We start from the raw sequence: 22,892 nt of genomic DNA on the forward strand, positions 1-22,892 counted from the left end.
GCTTCTCTCTATGTTCTGGAACTCACCATTTTAGCCTCAGAGTGCACTGGAAGGCCTGATGGTGAAATGGAACCACTGCTGTTGATGGGTGGACCAGGAATACCAGGAATGTTGGGCACCATGGACACTGGCCTAGCCAGCTACATGTAGAGAGAAGAGCACACACATTTTGAGAAGTTATGTCATTGCTACTGGAAGCGTCCCGCATGAAATGGCATCATAATAATCACTTGACAAAGCATCTTTAATGCAGAGAGCCTAGAACGTTTGACAAACTTTATAAACTATGGCCACGGGGATTGTTTCGTCAGTCACTCAAAGGTGGGCAGTCACCTCTGTGGTGGCCACAGCTGCTATTTAAGAGAACACAGCAATGGCAACCAATAGCTGAGGACAGAAAGCGAAATATACTTGGTGGCAAAATATCGTGAAAGGTCTCTCATTTCCCTCACACCCAGAAAACCTGTATCCCAAAGGGTGCAATGCTGCCAGGTGGCCATTAGAGGAATGGGAAAACTGGGGCATCTGGGTTCTATGCCCAGTTCTAACATGGACTTGCAGCACCACCCTGGTTAAGTTTTAGCTTCCCCATCTGTAAAGCAGGCATATTTGCCTGGCTTACCTAAACAGGGGAAATGGAGCTTTAGTTCTGTTTTAGAAGACACACTGAAATACTTTGATGAAAGGTGCTAGGAGCATGAGTTATACTTCAAGAAAATACGGAGATGTCCTACATGCCAAATTCTTAGCACACTGGCCATTCAGACGTGCATTCCCCTATCCCCACTGGTGGATTGCAACTTCAGCAGTCCTACTACCTGAGGAACTAGTATATTGGAATTACCCACTCAGTACACAAAATACCCGCCAAGCAGGAGACACGGGATTTGCACAGGCTGACTCACTCAACACACACAAGCCCACCAGAAGGTATATTTATTTGTGAATTTCATACCCTGAAAAATTCTCCTTAGGCTGAAGTAAAACCTGCAGTGTTAAATATAAATTACCGTTTCGCGGACTGCCCAGGCTGGGGCGGCTTTCCTGGCCTGCAAAGATTAACATGTTCTCTGTAAGCTCGAATGGTTTCAACTGAGGCATTCCGTTCCAAATGCAACCAACTAATCAGGAATCCTGCAGTTCCCAGTCCTGGATCAATGGTGTGAGCCATCTGCCCAGACCAGGCTTTATTTTTCAGCCTTATTGGCCTCTAGTGTGACTGGCATGTTATTATTACCTTGCTAGCATCAGCCCTTGCCCACTTCCACTTCAGGCTTATCTCACACAGAGGGGTAGATGTATTTTAATTTTGCAAATGAAAGCATCTGCATATGTTGGGCAGGAGAAAAACTGCCCCCTCCTTTACCACAGAGAATGTGCTAGAAGTTTCTCTTACCGATATAACAGAAGGCATCTGTACAGGAGGGCCAGGGAGGACAGGCATGGTCTGTCCATTCGCAAGGTGCATGACAAGTGGGAGGGAGCCTGTAGGAGACCTGGAGAAACACAATTCAAGCTCACATATGTCAATTCAAGTTTATACTGTACAGACAAGACTAAATAGCCCCCACCCAACCCCACCAAGATACAGGCGATTTCTAGCCTTGTCTAGACTAGGATTTAAGGCATTATGTTAGCTAACACAGGCTAACTTACATGTTTTAAAAGTCTAGCATAGACAAAGTGCAGCGCCTTTAGCATGTGCTAAATTGATCAAATTAAAGCCTAGTTTAGCACGTGTTCAAGTATACGTTGCCTTGTCTACCTGAGATTCTTAACATGTATTAACTGACGTGTGCTAACATCACATTTTGGGTATCCAGGCAAAGTTGTCTGATAACCATTTGTTGCTTGGCGCTGGCAGGACATGCTGATGGAAGAATTACGACTCTCCTTATTTAACTCCTCTATGTAAGCTTGCGGGCCTGCTTGCCAAAAAGCATAAGGCTGTTAAAGCACAAAGACCAGATGCCCCTAAGAAGGGATGTTGGACTTTAATAAGCTGGACACATTTGAACAGAGGGCGAGGATAACCAAATATTACACATTGAGCTCTCTGTTTTAGGAGGAGGAGGAATTAGTCCACCGTGAGTTCTCCCTGTGCCAGTGCAAACAGAAGCTCTGCTCCAAAACACACAGCAAAGCAAACAGAACCAATGCTGGGTTTCAGTCACAGGTTTCAGGGGAGCGATGTAACACTCCGTGCCGGCACATGGGCTTACTCACCAGGACACGTAAAAGTGCCCTTGATGCTCTGCTGTAGCTGCTGGGCTATTCAGTGGAGTCCTGCTGCTGCTCTGGTGCCCTCTACTGGCATATCCACAGAAGCACGAGGCAGGCTGGGGTACTAGATCAACTGTTCCTACATACTGATAAATTTCTGGCTAGACAGATGCATTAATACAGCCCTCATGGCAGAATGAGGTTGTGCACTAATTTAACTTTCATTTAAAAACACTGCTAACCCTCAGAGAAAACATCCTAAACAGACAGCTCTGTTTGCAGAACGCCTGAGATAGTAGGTCTGAGAAACATGAAGAGCTCCATTCACTGCCAAGGGGTGTTTACGCTGTAGCCTAAGAACGACAGGTAAAAATGCCAACAACCTTTCCCCCTGCTGATCATTTTGCAGAAACACCCGGCTAATGTGCTCATCCAGCTTCTGAATGCAGTGACAAATAAGGGATGGGGGCAGCCTGCCTCAATCGTAGAGTGCACTACTATTTAAGAAAAAAGAAAAGGAGTACTTGCGGCACTCGTGGCACCTTAGAGACTAAAGAATTTATTTGAGCATAAGCTTTTGTGAGCTACAGCTCACTTCATCGGGCAATGAAGTGAGCTGTAGCTCACGAAAGCTTATGCTCAAATAAATGTGTTAGTCTCTAAGGTGCCACAAGTCCTTCTTTTCTTTTTGCGGATACAGACTAACATGGCTGCTACTCTGAAACCTACTATTTAAAATGATGACTTGCAGTAATGTCCCCTCTCCCTCTGACTCCACCATGCCTGGGCCCACCATTTGAAAAGTCCCTGTTCAAAGAGTGTGGGAGAGGGAAGAAAGAGTGGCTTCTGAACTGACATGGTCAGGACAGAGCGGAGACAAAAAAACCTGTTCTCCTTGCATTTTCCCCTATTTTTTATTATGGGAGATTCTCCTATTCCTCCCCTGCTCATGACAGCATAAGATAGAGGCAGAGAGAACAGCTAGGAGAGGAAGAGCAGGGCTGGTGCTAAGCAGGCATCTGGGGAATGGCGACAAAATCCACTGCTACCATCCCTTCTTCCTAGCCCTGATGAGAGGGATGATGGGCCGCTGCTGGCTAAGCTAAGAACATTTACACTGTGGGTTCTGTGCTGAGGTAATGGCGAGATGGGATGGGAGTGAAAGTCACAGGGGTAAATTGGGCCAGATTCAAGTTCATACCTTTACCGACTAGGGGTGGGACTTTCAAAGCCATGTAGGGAATCTAGACATTCAATTCTCATAGAATCTGGGAATCCAGATCCTTCAGGCCACTTTGAAAATCCCAGTGTAAAAGTTTAGCTACAGAAAGTTCATACCCTGCCCTCATTCTCTGTCCCACTGACATCCCTGCGAGTTGCACTACAGGCCTAACTTTGTAGCTTCAATACATGGACTGTTCTCATTTTATTTCTCCAAGCAGGGCAATGCTCTGGTGCTTCAATTCCAGAAGACAGCATTACACCTGAGCTTGAGTCTAGTTTATGGAAAACAAACACAATACTCTTTCAAAACACAAAGACAATCATTTAACCCTTAGGGTGCCTGGAGACAGGATTTAGAACTTTCCGTCAGGAAGTCTGGACTGATGGTGCCAAGGGGTCAAAACAAACACACAAAAATATGAATTGGCAGCCAAAAAAATGGCCTTGTTAATGCAAAGACCCAGATTCAAAGAGGGTAATTAGAAAGAAGTAACAACCATGGCACAACAGAAGCATCCTGACACCAAAGAACAGAGCAAGGGCTAAATATACCTCTCCTGAAGGCCCATTGTAATGTATTTCCTGGATCATTTAGGCGCCTTCCTTTTATATATAAAGTTGAAACTACCCCACAATGCAATGCGCTCATAACCACTTCACTGCATGCCCTTGAGCCTCGAGTCTAGATTATTCCAGCGGCAAGAAGAGCAGATCATTGGGTTATCTGAAAACAAATAGCTACAGAAGCAAAACCTGACTTTGAAGGAGGCCAAAAGGTTGTAGAGGTTTCACTTCAGAAGCAACAGCTGTATTGGAAAATCCCCAAAGCTATTAAAGATTCAACAACTTTGCAGTTTTATCTAAGTCTTATCCTTTTAATCAGGTAGCAAAGGCAACTCATGATCCTCTGGCAAAATGAATCTGTGAAAGTACGTTCTGAAGTCCTTAGCTGGGCAAACCTCCTATATTACAGGCAGTGAAGGTATTGCCAGTGGAAGGATATCAGGACTGGACTGTTTTTCTTTCCCTGGGGTTGCCCCATAAATGTTTAATTTATGTTATAACTAGTTCTCATGACAGCGTTTACAGTTATACATGGAACTGCAGTGGAAGTTGCACATAGCTCAGCGCTTTTGACAATCAGGTCACATTTCGGCACTTAAATACAGTATTAAAAGCCTGACTTTAGACACCAAATTTTTAAAATCTTGGTCAAGTCTTAGCATCTTTCTTACCCAAGCTGTCTGTTGGAAGGTGGAGCCTGGGTGATGACAGAGGTAGGGGAGGGAAGAGTGGGTTGTAGCGGGTCATATCCCAAATGTAGTGGCAGTGACCCTGGACGCATGATGGTTGGAGTAGGAGTAGAAATTATAACAGGCTTTGAAGTGATCTCCTAAAGAGAATCAACAAACAAAAGTAAGGACAGATACTTTATCAGCCTCATCGTAATAATGTGCCTTCTCTCACATCTTTCTTCTGAGAATCTGAGTGATTCAGAAACATTAAACCAACTTTCACAACACCCCAATAGGGAAACGGACACAGAGTGGGGAAGGGACTTACCCAAGGTCACAGTGATTCAGTGGCAGAGCCAGGAATAGAACCCCAAAGTCCCGACCCCCAGAGTCCTGCAGAAATTGTTAGACACTCCTCCTCCTCTAAAAACTAGTGGCTCCAGCCCAAGCTGGAATACGTACAAAGCGTAATTATGCAACCAGCAGTTTTGCCACCTATATTATTCTATAAGTGCATGTTCTAGGCCACTACAACAATCACCAGGGCACAGTGGACCCATCCCTATAAAAATTGCTTAACTTATTCAGGGATTCTTCTCATCTGAAGAAACCTGTGAGGGATCCCAGTCCTCAAACCTAGGCCCACAGGTAGCATTCAGGCCACAACTGCAACCCAGCAGCTCACCTGAGTAACTAGCGAAAGATCCAGAGAAGGACTAGCCTGCCCCCAAAGCTCCCCTATTGGGTAAGGAGTACAATATGAACCAGGACGTAAAAACAGGAAGTTGTCCGAGCAACTAGAGGAATCCTTAGCTAGCTGCCACTGCGGACCCCTTCTGCTTACCTGACTCCTGAGCCCTGCATTTCTGCCTACTCCCAGTTCCTGCTTCCCTGCCTGCTCCTGGTTCCTATCTTCCCATCCCAGACCCGTGTGCTCCCAGTTCCTGCTCCTCTGCCTTATCCCGACGCTGTCTCCGGCTCAGACCCTTGGCCTGGCACCTGACTGTCTCCGGCTCTGACCTTCGGCTTGGTAGCTGATGCGGTCTTTGGTTTTGACCCTCAGCTCTGACCATTAGGGATAGCTCCTGCTCCAACCACAAGGCTTGATCACCCATGCCCCAGTGACTGCAAAAACCCCTCAGATTTACCCCCGTTAGTACGATGCCAGCCTCCCCAGGAACGTGACTTCTCAGGTTTTTTTTTTAAAAAAAGGTAGCAGTTCATTTTTGGAATTTATGTGGAAACTTCAGGACGACAATCTGTCTTAATGTAAAATCAGTTCTTCACTCTCCTGCTTAAGGAGGGGAACAGAACCTTCAACTCAAGCCTTGACAGTTAAGTGAAGAAAGAGCTTATTCTATCGTAGTTAGAATCAGTTCTCCTGGTGAAAGAGGTAAATTACAGCCAGTGGGAATGGCCCAGGAAACCTACCTTCTCTGTGATCTGTGGGGATTGAGGACTGGATACAGGACTGTCTGGAGGGGAAGAATCCACCTCAACTGGCTCCTCCTCTTTTATTTTGATGTCTGGGGTTGAGGGCAGAGACATGTCCAGAGGTCCAGCATTCTAATGGGAAAAGATTAAATCATTAAATGAAAGTTACTTCATACCGCTAGTGAAACACACAACTAGTTTCCAGGGCCACTGCTTAGCTGCACCTAGCAGCACTTATCAAAGGCTTTTTTAATTATTTGCATTACCATGGCACCCAGAAACCATAGTCCTGGACCAGGGCCCCATGGTGGTAGGTGCTGTACAAACAAAGAACAAAAACCAGACATCCCCTGGGCCAGAAGGCCAGTGCTTTGTGGTTCCTCAGTAACACATACACATGGAATTCTTATTACTAGTAAAAAGGCTCCGCTAAGTAGAACAGGTAACAAAGTCAAATGCCTGCAAGTTACAGAAGGCACTTTCACTCACAGAAGAGCTGTAAAGCATTGTATAAATCAGCCTCAATTATTTTATTGACCAATCATCAAAAGTAAACAAAGAGCCATGCAAGTTATTAAATACCTATGAGCACCCCATTAAAATAAAACCTAACCATATGCTTGAATTTGGCAACCCACCAGCACACCAGTTTACAAGGGTACTATATGCCCCATTTTAACTAGTTAGCAATGACTTCTTAGCTCCCCCAGACTCTGCCCAGAAGAAGGGTGAGGCAAACGCACTCATGACAGCATGAGGGAACTGCCTAGTTGGTGGCACATGCAGGCAAACAACAAAAACAGACCTGTCAAGGGACAGGGGCCTTTTTGTGTACAGTGCAGACTTCTAAATCAGGGGTGGTCAAACTATGGCCCCGGGGCCGCATCCAGCCCTTCAGACGTTTTAATCCAGCCCTCGAGCTCCTTCCGGGGAGCAGGGTCTCGGGCTTGTCCTGCTCCGACACTGCAACCAGGGAGCGGGGTTGGGGGCTTGCCCCACTCCGCGCGTGCCGTGGCTCTGCTTGGCTCCCAGAAGCAGTGGCATGTCCCCACTCCAGCTCCTATGCAAAGGGGCAGCCAGGGGGCTCCACACCCTGTCGCCACCCCAGCAGCTCCTATTGGCCAGGAATTATGGCCAATGGGAGCTGCAGGGGCGGCACCTGTGGACGGGACAGTGCGTAGGAGCCAGAGGGGGAACATGCCACTGCTTCTGGGAGCTGCTTGAGGTAAGTGCTGCCTGGAGCCTGAATCCCTTCCGCCCTCGAAACCCCTCGGTCCCAGCCCAGAGCACCCTCCTGCACCCCAACCCCCTCATCCCCAGCCCCACCGCAGAGCCCTCACCCCCTCCCACCCCCAATTTCATGAGCATTCATGGCCCGCCATACAATTTCCATACCCAGATGTGGCCCTTGGGCCAAAAAGTTTGCCCACCCCGTTCTAAAGGCAAGAGACACTTAGCCTGTGGCTCTAGAGTTGGATGTGGCTCCTTCAGTACCCTAGCTCTTATGGAGTTCATGGATCCCATAAAGGCCAGGGACATCAGAAGCAGCTCTTACGTGAGTCTGCAGGGGAGAGCTAAGTAGCCAAGCCTCTGCAGCAGGCATCAAGGAATAGGAGAAGAGAGAGAAGATGTGTCTGAGTGGCAAAAAGCCAAGTCACAGGGGGGACACTAACATGGTGGGACACTTTATCATTGTGGGATGGGGAATTGAAATAGAGTCAAAATAGGCATCTATGGCTCTTCTCCCTGATGAGCCATCTCTCTAGTTGAATGGCATTGCCCTAGAGGGCCCCTGTTATAGCCGAGTTATGCAGCAGCCTTGCCTTCAATACATGAAGTAACCATTTACTTGCCCTCTTAAGCAGGGACGTTTCACTGTTAAATCACAGAAGAGAAGGGATTAAAATTCAGGAACATTTCAAACCACTTAAAACGTGTCCACGGGAGCCCCCACTATGCCAATGTTTTTAATTAACATGCACATGCTGGTGTCCAGGCCACCCTTGGAACAGCAGGACAAAACAAAACAGCAGTAACTGGGCTCAACTTAGCAAAGTGTTCAAAGCATCTCACAAATGCATCTCTAGCCAGGCTCACTGAGCGACAAACCATCTGGGTCTGAGCTCTAGTGTGCGCAGGGCCCTTCTAGGAGGGATAATTCTTTCCCTACGCCTGAAGCCAGCCAAAGCTTTGAGTTGCTGCATTCTCCTGGCTGTTGCTGGAAATATCTTGACTGCAGTTTAAAAAAAAAAAAAAAAAAGGCAAAAAGCAAAAACACCCAGAAGTCTCAGAATCCTAACTATAGCTATTAGGCAGCATAGGAGATGGGTGGTCTTACATATAAAATGACTGGCTAGACTGTGGGTTGCTCAACCATTTATACACAAAACCACAAAATCTAGCTACCCTCAAAGAATATTGAAGTTCTGGGCTGTAGCTAATGAAAGGCAGGGAACTCAGAGTTAAGCATGACACGCCACCGCACTGTGCCTCGGCCTGCAGCACATGCAGGATGCAAGATCAACAAATGTTTGAAAGACACCTGGTACTCAATGAGTGAGCGAATGACAAAATTTTCTACTTTAACTCTGAACTTGCTATATTTGAACAGATTTATGCAGCCGTGTTTCTGAACACAGCTGCCAATTGCGCGTGTACGTACAAATGTACATACATATACCAATTTCATAAACTTAAAAGCCAGTCTAAAAAATACCAATGCAGTTGTACAATATGCATCAGCTGCTATTCAGTGATGGAAGGGGTTGGAAAGAATCTCTTAAGTTGCTTGAGATCTTGCTGTCTTCTAGATCTAAAAACTCTTACTCTGTCATGGAACCTCCACTCTATTTGTATGCAGCATGCAACTGTTCAGAACTCAAGAAGTACACAACAAAAGCTTGGCCTCTTTCCTATCCTTTGGAGACAGGAAAGGCAGAACATGGTCAAAAAGGTTATTTCCACAACCATGCCTTTAAGACATAGCTTTGGGAACTGCTCTTTAATGATTCTGAAATCAATGAAGAGATGCCCAGTGGGCTTTGGATCAGAGCCTAAGTGGTTAACAAGGTACTTGTACTTCTCAGGCATTCCTTTGCCAGGACATGTGAGATCAGATATTGTGGGTACTGCTTTAAAAAAAAAGGCGGGGGTTGGGGGGAAGCTGTAGTAACAAAAGGTTATTAAAATCAGATCTAACTGGGACTCGGACTGTAGCACAGCCAGAGTCACACAAGTTACTAAATAAATTATGTGATTGAGCTTATTAAATCTATGAGACAACAACACTTCGTTACCCTACAACATATGCCTTTCATCAGAACAACATAATTCCCCCTTCAGCCCCTACAATCTGTGAATGTTTCAGTTTTACTGGAATGGTAGTTTCTGCCTCTTGCCTTTTTCTCATCATCCTCTGTGGCTTTCTTAAATTCGTGCTCAAAGGAACTGGCCAATTCATTGAAGAGCCCCACCTCCTCACAGTTCTTCAAAAAACGGGTTGGAGTTGGAGTCTGATCTGTTCAGATTGCAACAAAAAAAACCAAAAGAATCAAAGTGAGGTCACAGGATTAATTTTAACCATTCTATTCATCTCACAGGACAAGACAGACCAGGAATATACACCTAACATTTAGATTCAGTTGTGTTATTTTAGGAAGCTTGGATTTTTTCATCTAGGATTTTTGTTTGTGTTCACAAAGCAAGCGACAATACTTTTCTGTTAATTTTGTCCTTTCAGCAAATATTGTGGTATTAACAAAAATAACGTATTTCAAATTGCACTGAGATCACTACAACTGAAAACAATGTATTGTTGCACCTTCCTTATTTAAAAACAGGGCTTACCCTGGCATCAGTGCAGGGTACTTGTTGCTGAATTGGTGCTGCAGGGAAGCAGAATGTTTTGTGCATGACCCTCAAGATGATAGATATAAAAAAAAAAAAAAAAATAGTCTGAAGAAGCAGAAATTCCTCATGGTACTGTGATTTTTAAAGTAACTGCCCTGGCACTGACTTGCTGTGTGAACTTGGGCAAGTCACTAACCCTCTCTGTGCGTTAGTGTCTCCATCTCTAAAATAGGGATGTTACTCAGCTCACAGGAATTGCTGAGGATTAATTAGCGTGCACAAAGTTACTCTGAAATCCTTGGAATGGAGGGCCATATAGAAGTGCAAATTACCTCCACCAGCACCTTAGTTCACTATAATTATCTCTCTGCAAGACTGAAATGGCCAGTTTGCTACAATATTAATATAGCTGGCAATGGAGCCACAATTCAGCTTGTAATTGAAGCTCAGTCTACACAGCAGAAAGTTTCCTGATTATCCAGAACACATCACCCAGTCAGTTTCATTTTTGCTTGTGATGTTAGTCAGTAGTCCAGTTATTAACAGGAGCCCATCACTAGCATATTATTCTGTTTGAATCTATCAAGCAGAAAGTTGTTTGCTTGTTGATGATGGAAGCTTAAGGAAAACAGCCCTTTTCTGCTTTACTTCAGAGTTGCTGAAACAGAAATAATTTGTACCTCCTGTCTTTCAGTGGAGGCCACCTTGTATCAACTACCCAGCACAAAAACAGGGGCTATCAATAAGAAAAGGAAGGGTCAACATTTCTGTAAATGGTGTTTGTCCTACGAAGGATTTATGAACACAGGAAATTATGCTTTGTCCTAGATCCAGCTGCTTATAACTAATGTGCTCTTTGGTATTCCAATAGTTAGGGCCCTACCAAATTCATGGTCCATTTTGGTAAATTTCACAGTCATAGGATTTTTAAAATGGTAAATGTCATGATTTCAGATATTTAAATCTGAAATTTCACGGTGCTGTAACTGTAGGGGTCCTGACCCAAAAGGGGCTGTGAGGGGGTTGCAAGGTTATTGTTCGAGGGTCACAATACTGCCACCCTTACTTTTGTGCTGCTGCCTTCAGAGCTGGGCCCTTGGCTAGCGGTTGCCGTTCTTTGGCCACCCAGCTCTGAAGGCAGTGCAGAAGTAAGGGTGGCAATACCACGACCCCCCTACAATGACCTTGTGACCCCCCCCACAGCCCCCTTTTGGGTCAGGACCCCCAGTTTGAGAAACGCTGGTCTACCCCGTGTAATCTGTTTTGTATAGAGTAAAAGTATACAAAAGACTAGAGTTCACGGTCTGTGATGTGTTTTTCAGGGCCATGAATTTGGGAGGGCCCTACCAACAGTCCTTTACTTACCACATGAATATCAAACAGAAAAGGCTTTTGGACCTGGTTGCAATGCAGTGGTATCCACACAGTGTTAAGACATGACTCAGTCTTTTCTGCATGTTTTAGGCCCAGTTTTCACGGCTTAAAAAAAAGTGTGTGTGTGTGTTTTTTTTAAACCTTGGGGTAACTAATGAGTACAGGGCTGCGGTAAACACAGTGAAGACCAGCACTTCATTTTTACGGCAAAGTAAACAAGGTCAATCCCAAGGATGGGTATACTGCTTTTCTCACCTATTTTACCTCAAAGTAAAAATGAAAGTGCCCTGCCTTCACTGTGGTTTTATGTTGGGATATCTCAAACATTAGCTACTCCGAGGTTTACAAAAAAACCAACAGATACATCCTGTTTAGAAGTGAAGAGAAGACTTACTTGTGTAGACAAGCAGTTCTACAGCCTAATCTTTTCAGACTGCAAGACAGAAAGAACCATGTGCCAATATGAATCTCAGTTAGAGTCAGGTGTGATGTAGCTGTGTAATGCTATTTTTCTTGTATTCTTGAATGGACAGAAAACCCTATTATTATTGCATTAGAAAAATGAGTCAAGACCTATGGTACAACATGGATAATTATAACAGACTTTCTGCTCACCCAGGAAACAAGATACATGCTAAATCATGACACCGCTAACAGAAACAGAATCCCGTATTTACACTTTTCTTTCTATAGTGTAGATAGGACCTTAGTCAGAGCTGAGAAAATCTAAAACATAATTGATCATTATTAATTTGCAACCCCCAAATCACTGGTTGGCCAGTTTATACTTCAGAGTTATCAAATGAAAACTACAACCTGTCCTCCATACCCCTTTTGGGAAGGTAGGGCAATGGAGAAAGAACATTCTTTGCGCACCATGCAGTCTCCCTTAGCCTCCAACTTCACAGAATGAAAGGAATACTATCCAAGTATCTTCAATATTCATCCCAGCATTTCCTGGCCAGGGTTCTATACAATCTGATTTACAACTATTCCAACACTTCTCTATGGATACTACAATATGTCCCCCACTAGGAAGCATTTTCTGCCTTTACCACAAATTTCCCCAAAGTAGATAAACTCAATAAAGATCCACCCTATGTAGTGATTAATCGCATGGCCGTAAGAAGTGGATTGAGTTACAACTGCTTTCCTCAGCCCCAAATCTAGTGACAGTGTTTGTCCATTTAGTGAGCTCCCCTCTGCCCCCAGGAGAAATCAAACTGGGCTCTCACATGAAGTCTTTGAAATAAAATTAAAAAAGAAAAGAAAAAAGATTTCCTCCTCCCTTCACATTTTCAATATAACAGCAGTTTCATTCAATGGGTGACACAATCCCTGCCCCCTTTTAAGAAACCAAAATGCAGGAGGATTGACAGGGTGGGAGAATATCCATAACTGGCAATGATCCGCTGCCAGACAGCCATGTACATTTTTCTCAAATCTTATAAAGGCTGCATGGACTACGTAGAGTAATTCCAGAGCAACTCATTTGGGCTTCACAAATGCACTCTCGGCAGTAGCCAATGCACTAGATGGAGTTTTAATTTATTAACTGCCAGCCTAAAAGCTCAAGAAAATTGACACCTGGGCTGAGGAGAGGAAACTGAGTTTGTCGGCTTTTGTTCATCATCCTCAAAGTGCATGAAGAAATGTGAAAGACCTTTTGTCTGTAAATCTTCCAGAGTCTTGATAAAAAGGGTGAGTATAAAAAAAAAAATAATAATAATCCTACAAAACCTGATACTACCATAAAAAATGAAAAAAGTAGAAACTTGGAAGCAGCCTCTGGCTTTCCTTTCCCCCTGATTAAATGCAGATCACAAGAGCTTTTTATGGGCGGTAGAGACGTTTTTCAGTACATCTGGTCCCTGGTATTAATCTTACAGTCAGGCTATATTAATGTGCACCATTTTCAGAGCTGACCAGGATTGAGCAGCACATACCTGCTATGATGACTGAATCGGTTCTAGAAGGACCAAATTTCAATGTCATCTCATGCTTGTGTTTATGAACCGCCAGGTGGTCCTCGTTTGTAAACCTCTGAAATGAAACAATTTAAAAGAGTGAATAAATGCATTTTATGGTACTTCCTGCAGTGGAGGTGGGGTGGAGAAAGGGAGGGAAGAAAGCCACCTGAGAGAGGCTGTAACATAATCGCTACATAGCATTAAGCAAAAACAGAACAGGACAGATTGTTTGAGAAGCGGCATGTGAGCACATCGCTCTAAATGAAAAAGCCATTATGTTGGCTTCTGGTGAACAGGGAACAATATTTTGAACAATCAAATTTTAAATATAAAAAAAAATGGTGGGGGCCATGCAGTCGCTTGTAACCAAAAGAGGAAATGCAAATTATTCTCACCGCAGTGCTCTGTGAAGTGTACCACTTTATTACTGCCTAATGGAGAGATAAATTATTCACTATTAGGGGGATCAGTTAACTTCTTGGATCATGTGTAATGGAACTGGCATCCGCAAGGCAATTCGGGCCCAGGTTTTATGGAGCAGGACAGAGCGAGACTGCCTGAGATCGATGCCCAATGGCTATTTCTAACGGCATGGAGGAGCACAGTTGCACAAATGCTGCTCCCACAGAACCAGGAGGACACATTTCAAGCGCAATAAAGATGCCATCTAAATTCCACCTGCAGCATAATTACAGAATAAAAGTGCATGCAAGGGCTTTTGGGTGCTGCTGCTGAACTTGGCTTTGCTTCAATAGCTCAAGAGGATAAGGGGAGTATTGGGGATACGGCAGTCTCATTTAAAACCAAACAAAGGGATTCACCCCCTTCTTGTTCCTGGAGGAGCGTTACGTGCAGACTCGTTTTTTAAATCATTGTCTCAATTTCTGCCTTTTTGAAATAAAAGGTACAAAAGGAGAGAAAGAGTTAAGCTAAATAATAATAAAGACCAGAGAATGGATTGCGCCTCTCCTAATAGACTGCGACAAACTGTTAGCTTCAGAGCATTTCATGGGGCCATACTGCAGGATTTTTATTCATCCAGTAGTTGTGCAGTATTGTTCTAACATTCTCTTGCTTTTAGACATAGCTGCTGCATCGCAGAGAATTTTATAAGGAAAGGGAAAAGGAAAAAAAAAAGAAAAAGAACACCTGTTTCTGTGAACTAGCTAAAGCGCAAACCGGTAGTTTGATCTCTATATGCTCATTTGGGTCTAGATACTTTTTCAAGTAGATGCATGTCCCCGAAAGCTACATGTTGACCCTGCAGCTTTCCTTAATAAGCATTGCTGAGAGGAGGTTTATAATAGTGGGGGGAAAGAGAAACATAGGTATTAATGTTTACACAAAACAAAAAAGTTTATTTTTCCTTTATTATAATAGAAGATATTTTGTAGAACATCCCTCAAACAAACTGTGTCTCAAAAGTGTCTGTGAACGGTGGTCCATGGTCACAGCTTTAAAAAATTTGTTGGTCCTGAAAGCATTTTAGTAGTTCTATCAAAAGGGTTTCTACCTCTAGAAGTTTGTAAAATACTGGATTTAAGTATGAATGCCACCTTATTTACTCTCCACATTCCCCCTGTAATATTTCTCAATAGTTTAACAAATATATTTGTCCTCTTCCTGGGGTACCCTCTCTTCAAAGTTTGAGAAGCCACCTGAAACCTAATGATGTCCAAGCAGATCCTGTTTCAATGTTCAATTGAAGCTACATCTGCCGAATTAATTTATGCTGAGAAAATACTAGACGGAGGAGAAAAATTAAAAGACTGAAAAAGGTTTTTACTGTTCACGATTTTCAGCCTGTGTAGGGGGGTTTGTTTTTTCAAGAGGGAAAGGGTTTTTTCCAGCATTTTTTTAAATCATGCCATAAAGCAGGGGTGGTCTTTTTGGCAGGCTGCTTTTGACCATTTACTGGTATGCTTCTAACATACTCAGCTGCCAGTCCTGCTCTTCCTCAGAGAGACAATGACAAGTAGTTGTATGAGGAAAATAAGTAGGTTAAGACAAGGAGAGAAAGAAAGAATACATGTGGGCAGGGGGAAAGGAGTTTCAAATCTGTACCTAGAAGCAAGACTGCCACTATTTCAGCAGTGGCTTTACATGGTAAAAATGCAGTTACACCAAAAATGAAACCCCACAGGTCCAAGTCCTGTTTCTTTGACACTACAATCTGGTGCTAGGTAAAAACGTGGAAAGATTTTTTTTTTTTTTTAAGTCTGACGAGACTGCAAGCAGCAGCAAGAAGACTAGAAGCCATTGGGAGTGGGAATCAAGGGTATTTATTTTCCATAAAGGATGGTTATGTGGCAATGAGTTTTAAAGAAAGTGTGGTAACATCACATTATAGCTCAGTGTGCTTCAGTAATGAGATCTCTGTAGCTACCTAAAAACTATGCCACACTCTGGAAGAGCCAGGCCTTTTAGTCAACTATGATTTGGGTTCTGCAGCTTTGGTACTCTAGAATTTATTTTAATTGCCAGTTATCGTGTCTTGTTCCATCTTGGGAATTTTTAGGGCACTTTTCATGTTTTTGTTCTACATTACAGCTCTATGTAACATCTTTATGTGGTCTTACAGGCTTTGGAGTGCTCTCTTCCTCTACACATAAATGCTCAGAGACACAATATATCTCTCTACGTATATTTCCAAACACCAAAACCTAGAGGCTGAAAGCTGGCACTTCAGTCCTAAATCATGTCATTTAACACAGAGGGAAAAGTAAGTGGAGGATAACAAAAAACAATGAGTTACAGCCACAGCATCAGCTTTAATATTTAATTTGCTTCCATCAGCATCTGTCACATCCTCCGTGTTATTTCAGCCTGAAGTTGGCTGTTTCCCTCCTGTCCCCAAATTAAGACGATGTAGATTGGCAGCTCTTTGGGGCAAGGATCACGTGTTTAAATGTGTTTGTACAGAGGCTACGACATCAAGATCAAGGCCTTGTTAGGAGTTTCTGGGTTATTAGTGCGATATAAACATTAAATAGGCATCAAGCAGGGGAGAAAAAAAAACAGCTTATGACAGAAAACCCAAGAGACTAGGGGTACCCCACTATTTCAAATGTGGCCCTTGCAGGCCAAGCTGCAGTGCCACTACCTGATTGGTGTATAAATTTACATTTTAAAAATAAATGCACTCAGACATAAGTATTTGCATTTCTCTCTTCCTTGAAAGATGGCGGTTGAATTCACTAGATTACACAACTTCAGTGGAGAAGCTTCATCCTCCTGCAGTTCCAGGCTCATTTTTAGGAGTCTCCAGGCTGCATTTGGCCCCGCATGCTCTTACAAGAGACCCATAGTTCCCCTGGTACAATGTATTTAGTGTGTGCATGGTTATTTAGAGTTTGGGTAAACAAGTATCTGCATTTATTTACCCAAGAGACAGTAAAAGTTTTCCAGAGAAGACAGATTTGGGGCATATTAGGTTGGAAAGTTTGCATTCTTTATCCAACAGGCCATGACAGCCCCACGGAATAAACATTTTGGTAATTTTAAATGCACTAATTTTAAAATGTTTATTTAAAAAGCTACAATAACTCCAGATGGGCTGAACATTTCAGTAATGTAATAAGGAGATAGAGAATAAGTACACTGGGCCAAACCATAGGTCTTTACACAGGCAAAACTCCTGTCAACTCAATAAGAATGAGTAAGAAAAGAAAAGCAAGGACTTTGCCCTTAGCCTGCACTTACAAAGCCCACAAAAAACTGATACAGGCAATGGGAGAGCTACACTGGCTGCTTGTTAGGACAACCTGCAAATCCCAGGATATAATGCAGCCAGGGCACAAACATCAAGGTGGAGCATGCTGGGACCAATAGTTTTTGGGGGACAAGCTCTGTAATGAAGAGGAAAATGGTAGCGGACTGCATTTGGCATGGAAGTAGTTCTCAAAGCACCTTTAAATCTGTTGTGTCAAGCCCAACAGCTTAACATACACATCCAGAAATCTGTTGGCCTTAAAGACCTATTTTTCAAGTAAATTTAAGAAGAAAGGAACTCCAACTATGAAATGCATTAGCTCCTTGGGGGAAAAAAAAAACAAACCAAAACAAAACATAATGGGTCTAAATTACAAGGCTGCAAACTGTGCCACAGAATACACTTGTAAAAGGAAATTTTAAGTGAAAGTGTGAGCAGACAGCACATTTTCATTGGAATGAAAAAAGACTGGGAGCCAAGATCTTTTGCACCAAGCTGCGGCCCACAATACGTTTTTACAGCTAAATTAATAAACCCTTGTTAATAGTGGGAAAATGAAATGTTGACCCAACCTAACTAACTACAGTGTCACAAATGATTTTGCAGCACTCAGATACCATGCTAATGGCAAAGCAGGGGTATAAATATCTTGATGGACACCGTTCGCAGTGAATTAAAACAAGCCCTTTATTGCAGTAGTAAATTTACGGGCACTGCTTACACTACATGCATCAGGCAGCACAGGGTGGATACAATGAGTCAGAAGTAGTTAACGTTCAAAGAAAGCCAAGCTCTATTCAGGAAGCTCACCTGCCCCTCCTCCCACCCTCGCTTTAATTCTTATAACGGAATGGCCTTTTAGTTGCTAATAATAAGGAAGAATGAGCTTGTGATTAAGGTTCTGGAGATTTGGGTTCCCGGATCTGCCATAGACTCCCTATGTGACCTTGGGCAAGTAACTTCATCTATTTCCTTTCTGTAAAATGATTAGAATAATTCTCTGTCTGACTGACGGGTTATGAGAATAAATTCACTAATGTTTGTAAGGTGTTCAGACGCTAGAGTGATTCATATATTCTAAGGCCAGACTGGACCATTGCAATTATCTAGTGGGGACTCTAGTAGCACCCAGACAGACCTGTTTTCATTGTAGAGCAGGTGCTGGGGCAAACATAGCTGGTGTTGGAATGACTTGTTGCGTTCTATTATACCAATAGTATAGCTGATTTGTATATTTTTACACTTATTTGTGGAGGTGCACAAAGTTGAGTTCAAGGAGAATCTTCTCAGAGATTGCCCGTGCCCCTGCACGCTGGCTCGTTCCCACTGTTACAACATAAAGGTTCACAGGCAGACAGACTATCACATGAAGAGTGATCTTCAGAAGTGGCCCTCCGCTCTCATTGTGACACTTATGGGCACATTTTCAAAAGCACCCAATGTACCGCGCTATTTTAAAAACATGGCAAGTTGGTTTGGTGGCTAAACAGGAGCAGAGCTCTTTTGAGCAACTGGCCAGGCTGGTGTGAGTGTTGAGAGTGTGGTTCTACTTGTATGGGTCCTTCTGATGGAGTAGGTGACACCAAGTGTGTGAATTAAGTCAGAGAAAGCAGGGTGAAAAAAGGAAAGAATGGATGCTCACAAGTTATTGGGCTAGTTACTGAAGAGTTCCTAATGACAGATTTTCCTCTTTAAAGTACATGACACATACACCTTAATGTTCCTACCATGGGGATAAACAGACTGTTCTGAAGAGAGCTGAGAGCGACCTAATCCTAACCAAAAAGCAAAACAAAACCAGTGTGCAGAGTATGTGTTAGAGCAGGGAAGGGGAATTTGGGTGCTTGGGTTCTATTCTCAGCATTTCCACTGACCTGCTGTGTGACCCGGAGCCAAGTTCATTTCACTGAGGGTATGTCTATGCTACCCGCCGGATCGGGTCTAGACGTGATAAATCAACCCCCGAGCATTCTCCCGTCGACTCCTGTACTCCACCACTGCGAGAGGCGCAGGTGGAGTCGACGGGGGGAGTGACAGCAGTCCACTCACTGAGGTGAAGACACCACAGTAAGTCAATCTAAGTAAGTTGACTTCAGCTACATTATTCACGTAGCTGAAGTTGCGTAACTTAGATCGATTCCCCCCTCCTACCCCGCCCCGGTGTAGACCAGGGCAGCGTGACTTAGTTTCCCCTTCTACGTAATGGGGACAATTATGACTTGCGCAGTAGTACTGAGAGCCATAATTAATGCCTGTAAAGCCCTTCAATATACTTATGTGACAAAGGATTAAATCAGTAAATAATGAGAATGAGGGTAAGAAGCTGAAAGGACATTTTCTCATGATGTATCACTTAGGTGGTGATCATGCTACGATATTTTTCTAGCAGAATTATACGTTGACAGTCTAAACTGATCTAGTCAGAGTATACGTTTTAAGCCATTTTCTTTGTTGGTCTTTGAGCATGGACATTTCTGTCTTTAGTGTCCGCACCACCAAATGGTTAGGCATAAAGTGCCTTTCCCATTTTAAAGTCAGTAGCACAGCACAAGGCATTTTCCTCCCTGTTTATTAGCGTCCCATGAAAATCAGAAAATCCCTGGCTAGTATAGTACTACCTGAAAACAGCATGTCTGATGCATTTCTGGGCACAACACACACACACACTCACTCAGACTGCATCCAGATTAAGTCTTTAAATGTTATTTTTGGCTCAGGCAGCTCCAGAGACCCATGTGGCTATGTCTTTTACTTTAAAAATGTGCTTACATCCTGGACTATGATTAATTCACATTTCTTTCCTTGTTTAAAAAAAATAATCAGAAACTTCAGGCTCTGTTCACAGGCAACATTTTATTTCTGTTATTAGGACACCAAGACTGCTAACTGGCTCTTTTGATGTTCAATCGCTTTAGTTGGGGTTAACATGCAAAAAATTGGGACGTTTGCCACTCCTGGTATGACCAACCTACAAAATCTGCCATTTTCTTAAGCAGCTGTGCATCTCACTATGCCCATAAACTGTCAGAGATTTACATCAGACAACATGGCAGCTACAATCTGCACTCAAATGATTCTACGCAGTAAAACTTAGACATGAAAGGAGAGATAATCAGTGTAGTGGCTACTGCCACTTAGTAGACCCAGGTTTGTTCCCAGAAGCAGTTTCTTCTTCTGCCAGCTGGCACCGGTTGGAAGCACTGCAGAGGTGGCACACTTAGTCCACAGGGGGACAGAGCATCTTAGATTACTCAAGGGCTGACTTTCCTGACTGTTAGGCAACAGAGATAACAAGTTCTGGAGAAAGTCGCATCTAGCCCCTCCTTAGCCAGAAGGGTAGTGCCTTTGAATGTGAGTGGGTAAATAATTTACATTTCTATAGCTTCTTATCCCAAAGGGCTTCAGGTACACATGCAACTCCACTGAAATGTGGGTGGTAACCATCCGTGCACAGTTCACCAGAGGTTCTCAAACTGAGGGGCATGACCAGAGAGCAGGCACCGCTCTGCCTTCAGACCTGGGTGGCCATATATGTACGGGGGGGGGGGGGGGGGGGGGGGAGAAAGAGGGCAGGCCATAAACTACTACAGACACAAATAAAGGGAGGGGCACAATCAAATAAGTTAGAACCACTCAAGTACACTACGTAACAGTAGTGAGGACAGAACATTGTTGTCCAAGGCCACAAGATACAAACCTCAAATCTTATTTAAAGTGCTACACAGTAAGAAGGTATCTACCTTGTCTGAAAGGCACCTACCACCTTGAATGTCCATCACAGCAGAGAGGATTGCAGCTTCTACAGGCTTGTATACATCAAGTTAGCACAGAATAGCTGTTGCAATTTAAATTCACACATTAGCTTATTCTGCGCTAACTCTACCTAGGAACAAGCATATATTGCCCTAAAAGTGGCTTTAAAGTGGATTAAGCTAAACTGCACAATGGCGCTGTTAGTGCAGAATAAGCACATCCCACAGAAGGGACAGAGCAGAATAGCTATTGCGCTTTCAATTTACACCTGAACTTATTCTGCACTAACTTCCTGTGTAGACAAGCCCATGTATCTTAAAGTGCCCGGAACTCAAGTTTGTCTAACTGGAAGGAGTTCCACTCCGTCATGATTTGAACCAGTGATTAATATGTGAAGCTTAGGTCACTAAGCCAACCCTTCAGCTAAAAAGGAATTTCCTGGAGTGCTGAGGAGCTAGGTGAGGGTGGACAGAAAGATGAAATTTGAGATGCTGTATGGATGGCATAGAAGGAAAGCATCCAGTGACTTGCATCCTAGAATGGAATGGGTATTCTGACATACCTTGGGCACCAAGGCTGCCCAACTTAAACAAAAAATAGGCAAAAGTTTTCAAGCATGGTTGACTGAATTTGGGCTCCTAAATCCACGCTTAGGCTACTAAATAAAAGCAGCCAGATTTTCAACGATAAACATCAGTTTCTCTCATGGATTCAAACCCAATTTGTGGGTGATGAGCACTAAGTCAGGCTACTTTTGTTCAGATGCCTAATTATGCATGTGGGTATTTAACTTTAGGCAACCATTTAAAATAAACCTTGGCCAATAATACTTCATACTTTTGATCTGTAGAATACAAAGCACTCTACAAAAGGTGAGTCTGATTATTAACCCCCTTTCACAGTTGGGAAGACTGAAGCATGGGAAAGTTATGGTAACTTGGCCAGGTCAAAGAGCATTCATTGGAACAGCTGAAAACAGAATCAGGTGTCCTGACTCCTAGTCTAGTGTCCCATCCATAGCACCATGCCGCTGCTTCTTTGTGCAATAGAACAGCTTTACATTATGTGACACTGGTAGCTAATTAAAAATTTATTCAATAACCTTCAATTTTATTGAAATAAATCTAAAAATGCACTACAGTGAGGAAGTAAATAAGGATTATTACATTCTGCATTCTAATCCCAGCAGTACCAAGGTCTTCCTGTGTAACCTTGGGTAAATTATTGACTCTTTACATCCCTAATACACAACATAAAATGAAGATAATGCTCCCAGCATCACTAAGGTGCTGTGAGGATAAATCCAATGGCATGACAGTGTGCTAAGATACTGGTCAGGAACACTATAGAAATTAAAAATGAAATGGAAATATACATTTGCCCCATTAAGGGGCCATTTAGAGAGTTAGTTTAAGATCTTAGCAGTTCCTGCACCGCTTGAAAGCTAGGGAGTGGGGACTAAATAAATGGGGCAGAATCAATGTCTTGGGTGGGGAACAGGGAGACACTGTCAGAGTGGACTCCCTAAGAGTTCAATCTTTGAGGGGGGCTATTTAGGGATCTGCGGCAAAAATTGGGGATTGGTCCTACTTTGAGCAGGGGGTTGGACTAGATGACCTCCTGAGGTCCCGTCCAACGCTGATCTTCTATGAGCTGCTCTACAGCAGCATTTCTCTCTAGTGCAGTTTAGGAAGTTGTGGCATCTAGGAGGAAAGGGGTGAATTATGCAGCCATCTCACAGCCATACAATCATGTTATGTATGGGGCCTTGCCCACATCCAATCAGGGGCAAAAAAAAAAAAATCAATCAGACCCAGTGGTGGTGGTGGTGTACAACCAAAAACAGACGGCAGATCTACCACAGAAATCTAATACTGGGTTTCTGCCTTCCACTGCAAGACTCTGCTGTTTACTAAGTGAGTCACACTTCCTGCTTTGAACTCGACAGCTCCTGAATGAATAATCTGGAACTGAAGAATCTTTCTCAGCAAACAAACAGCATCAGCAGCAAGCCCTGCACTATGAGAGAGAATTTATAGAGTGAAAAGAACAGGAAACTCCTTCCCAAAATACCCAAAGAAACAAGAATGTGTGTGTGTAAAAGTAATTAAATCAGAA

General features: G+C 43.3%; 1 protein-coding gene across 6 annotated transcripts in view; it reads right to left on the reverse strand.

The window, feature by feature from the left end:
• Nucleotides 1–22,892, reverse strand: part of ATF7 (activating transcription factor 7) — a 108,107-nt gene that overhangs the window by 26,799 nt on the left and 58,416 nt on the right. For all 6 annotated transcript variants that reach the window (XM_073319013.2, XM_073319015.2, XM_073319011.2 and 3 more), the window contains 6 exons: nucleotides 13,286–13,382; nucleotides 9,515–9,633; nucleotides 6,114–6,248; nucleotides 4,683–4,840; nucleotides 1,397–1,496; nucleotides 27–140 (listed from right to left, as the gene is read on the reverse strand). In XM_073319013.2, coding sequence (XP_073175114.1) covers nucleotides 27–140; nucleotides 1,397–1,496; nucleotides 4,683–4,840; nucleotides 6,114–6,248; nucleotides 9,515–9,633; nucleotides 13,286–13,382 — 723 coding nt within the window. The remainder of the gene's footprint in view (nucleotides 1–26; nucleotides 141–1,396; nucleotides 1,497–4,682; nucleotides 4,841–6,113; nucleotides 6,249–9,514; nucleotides 9,634–13,285; nucleotides 13,383–22,892) is intronic.

Source organism: Lepidochelys kempii, chromosome 20, assembly GCF_965140285.1.
Source record: "Lepidochelys kempii isolate rLepKem1 chromosome 20, rLepKem1.hap1, whole genome shotgun sequence".
NCBI lineage: Eukaryota > Metazoa > Chordata > Testudines > Cheloniidae > Lepidochelys > Lepidochelys kempii.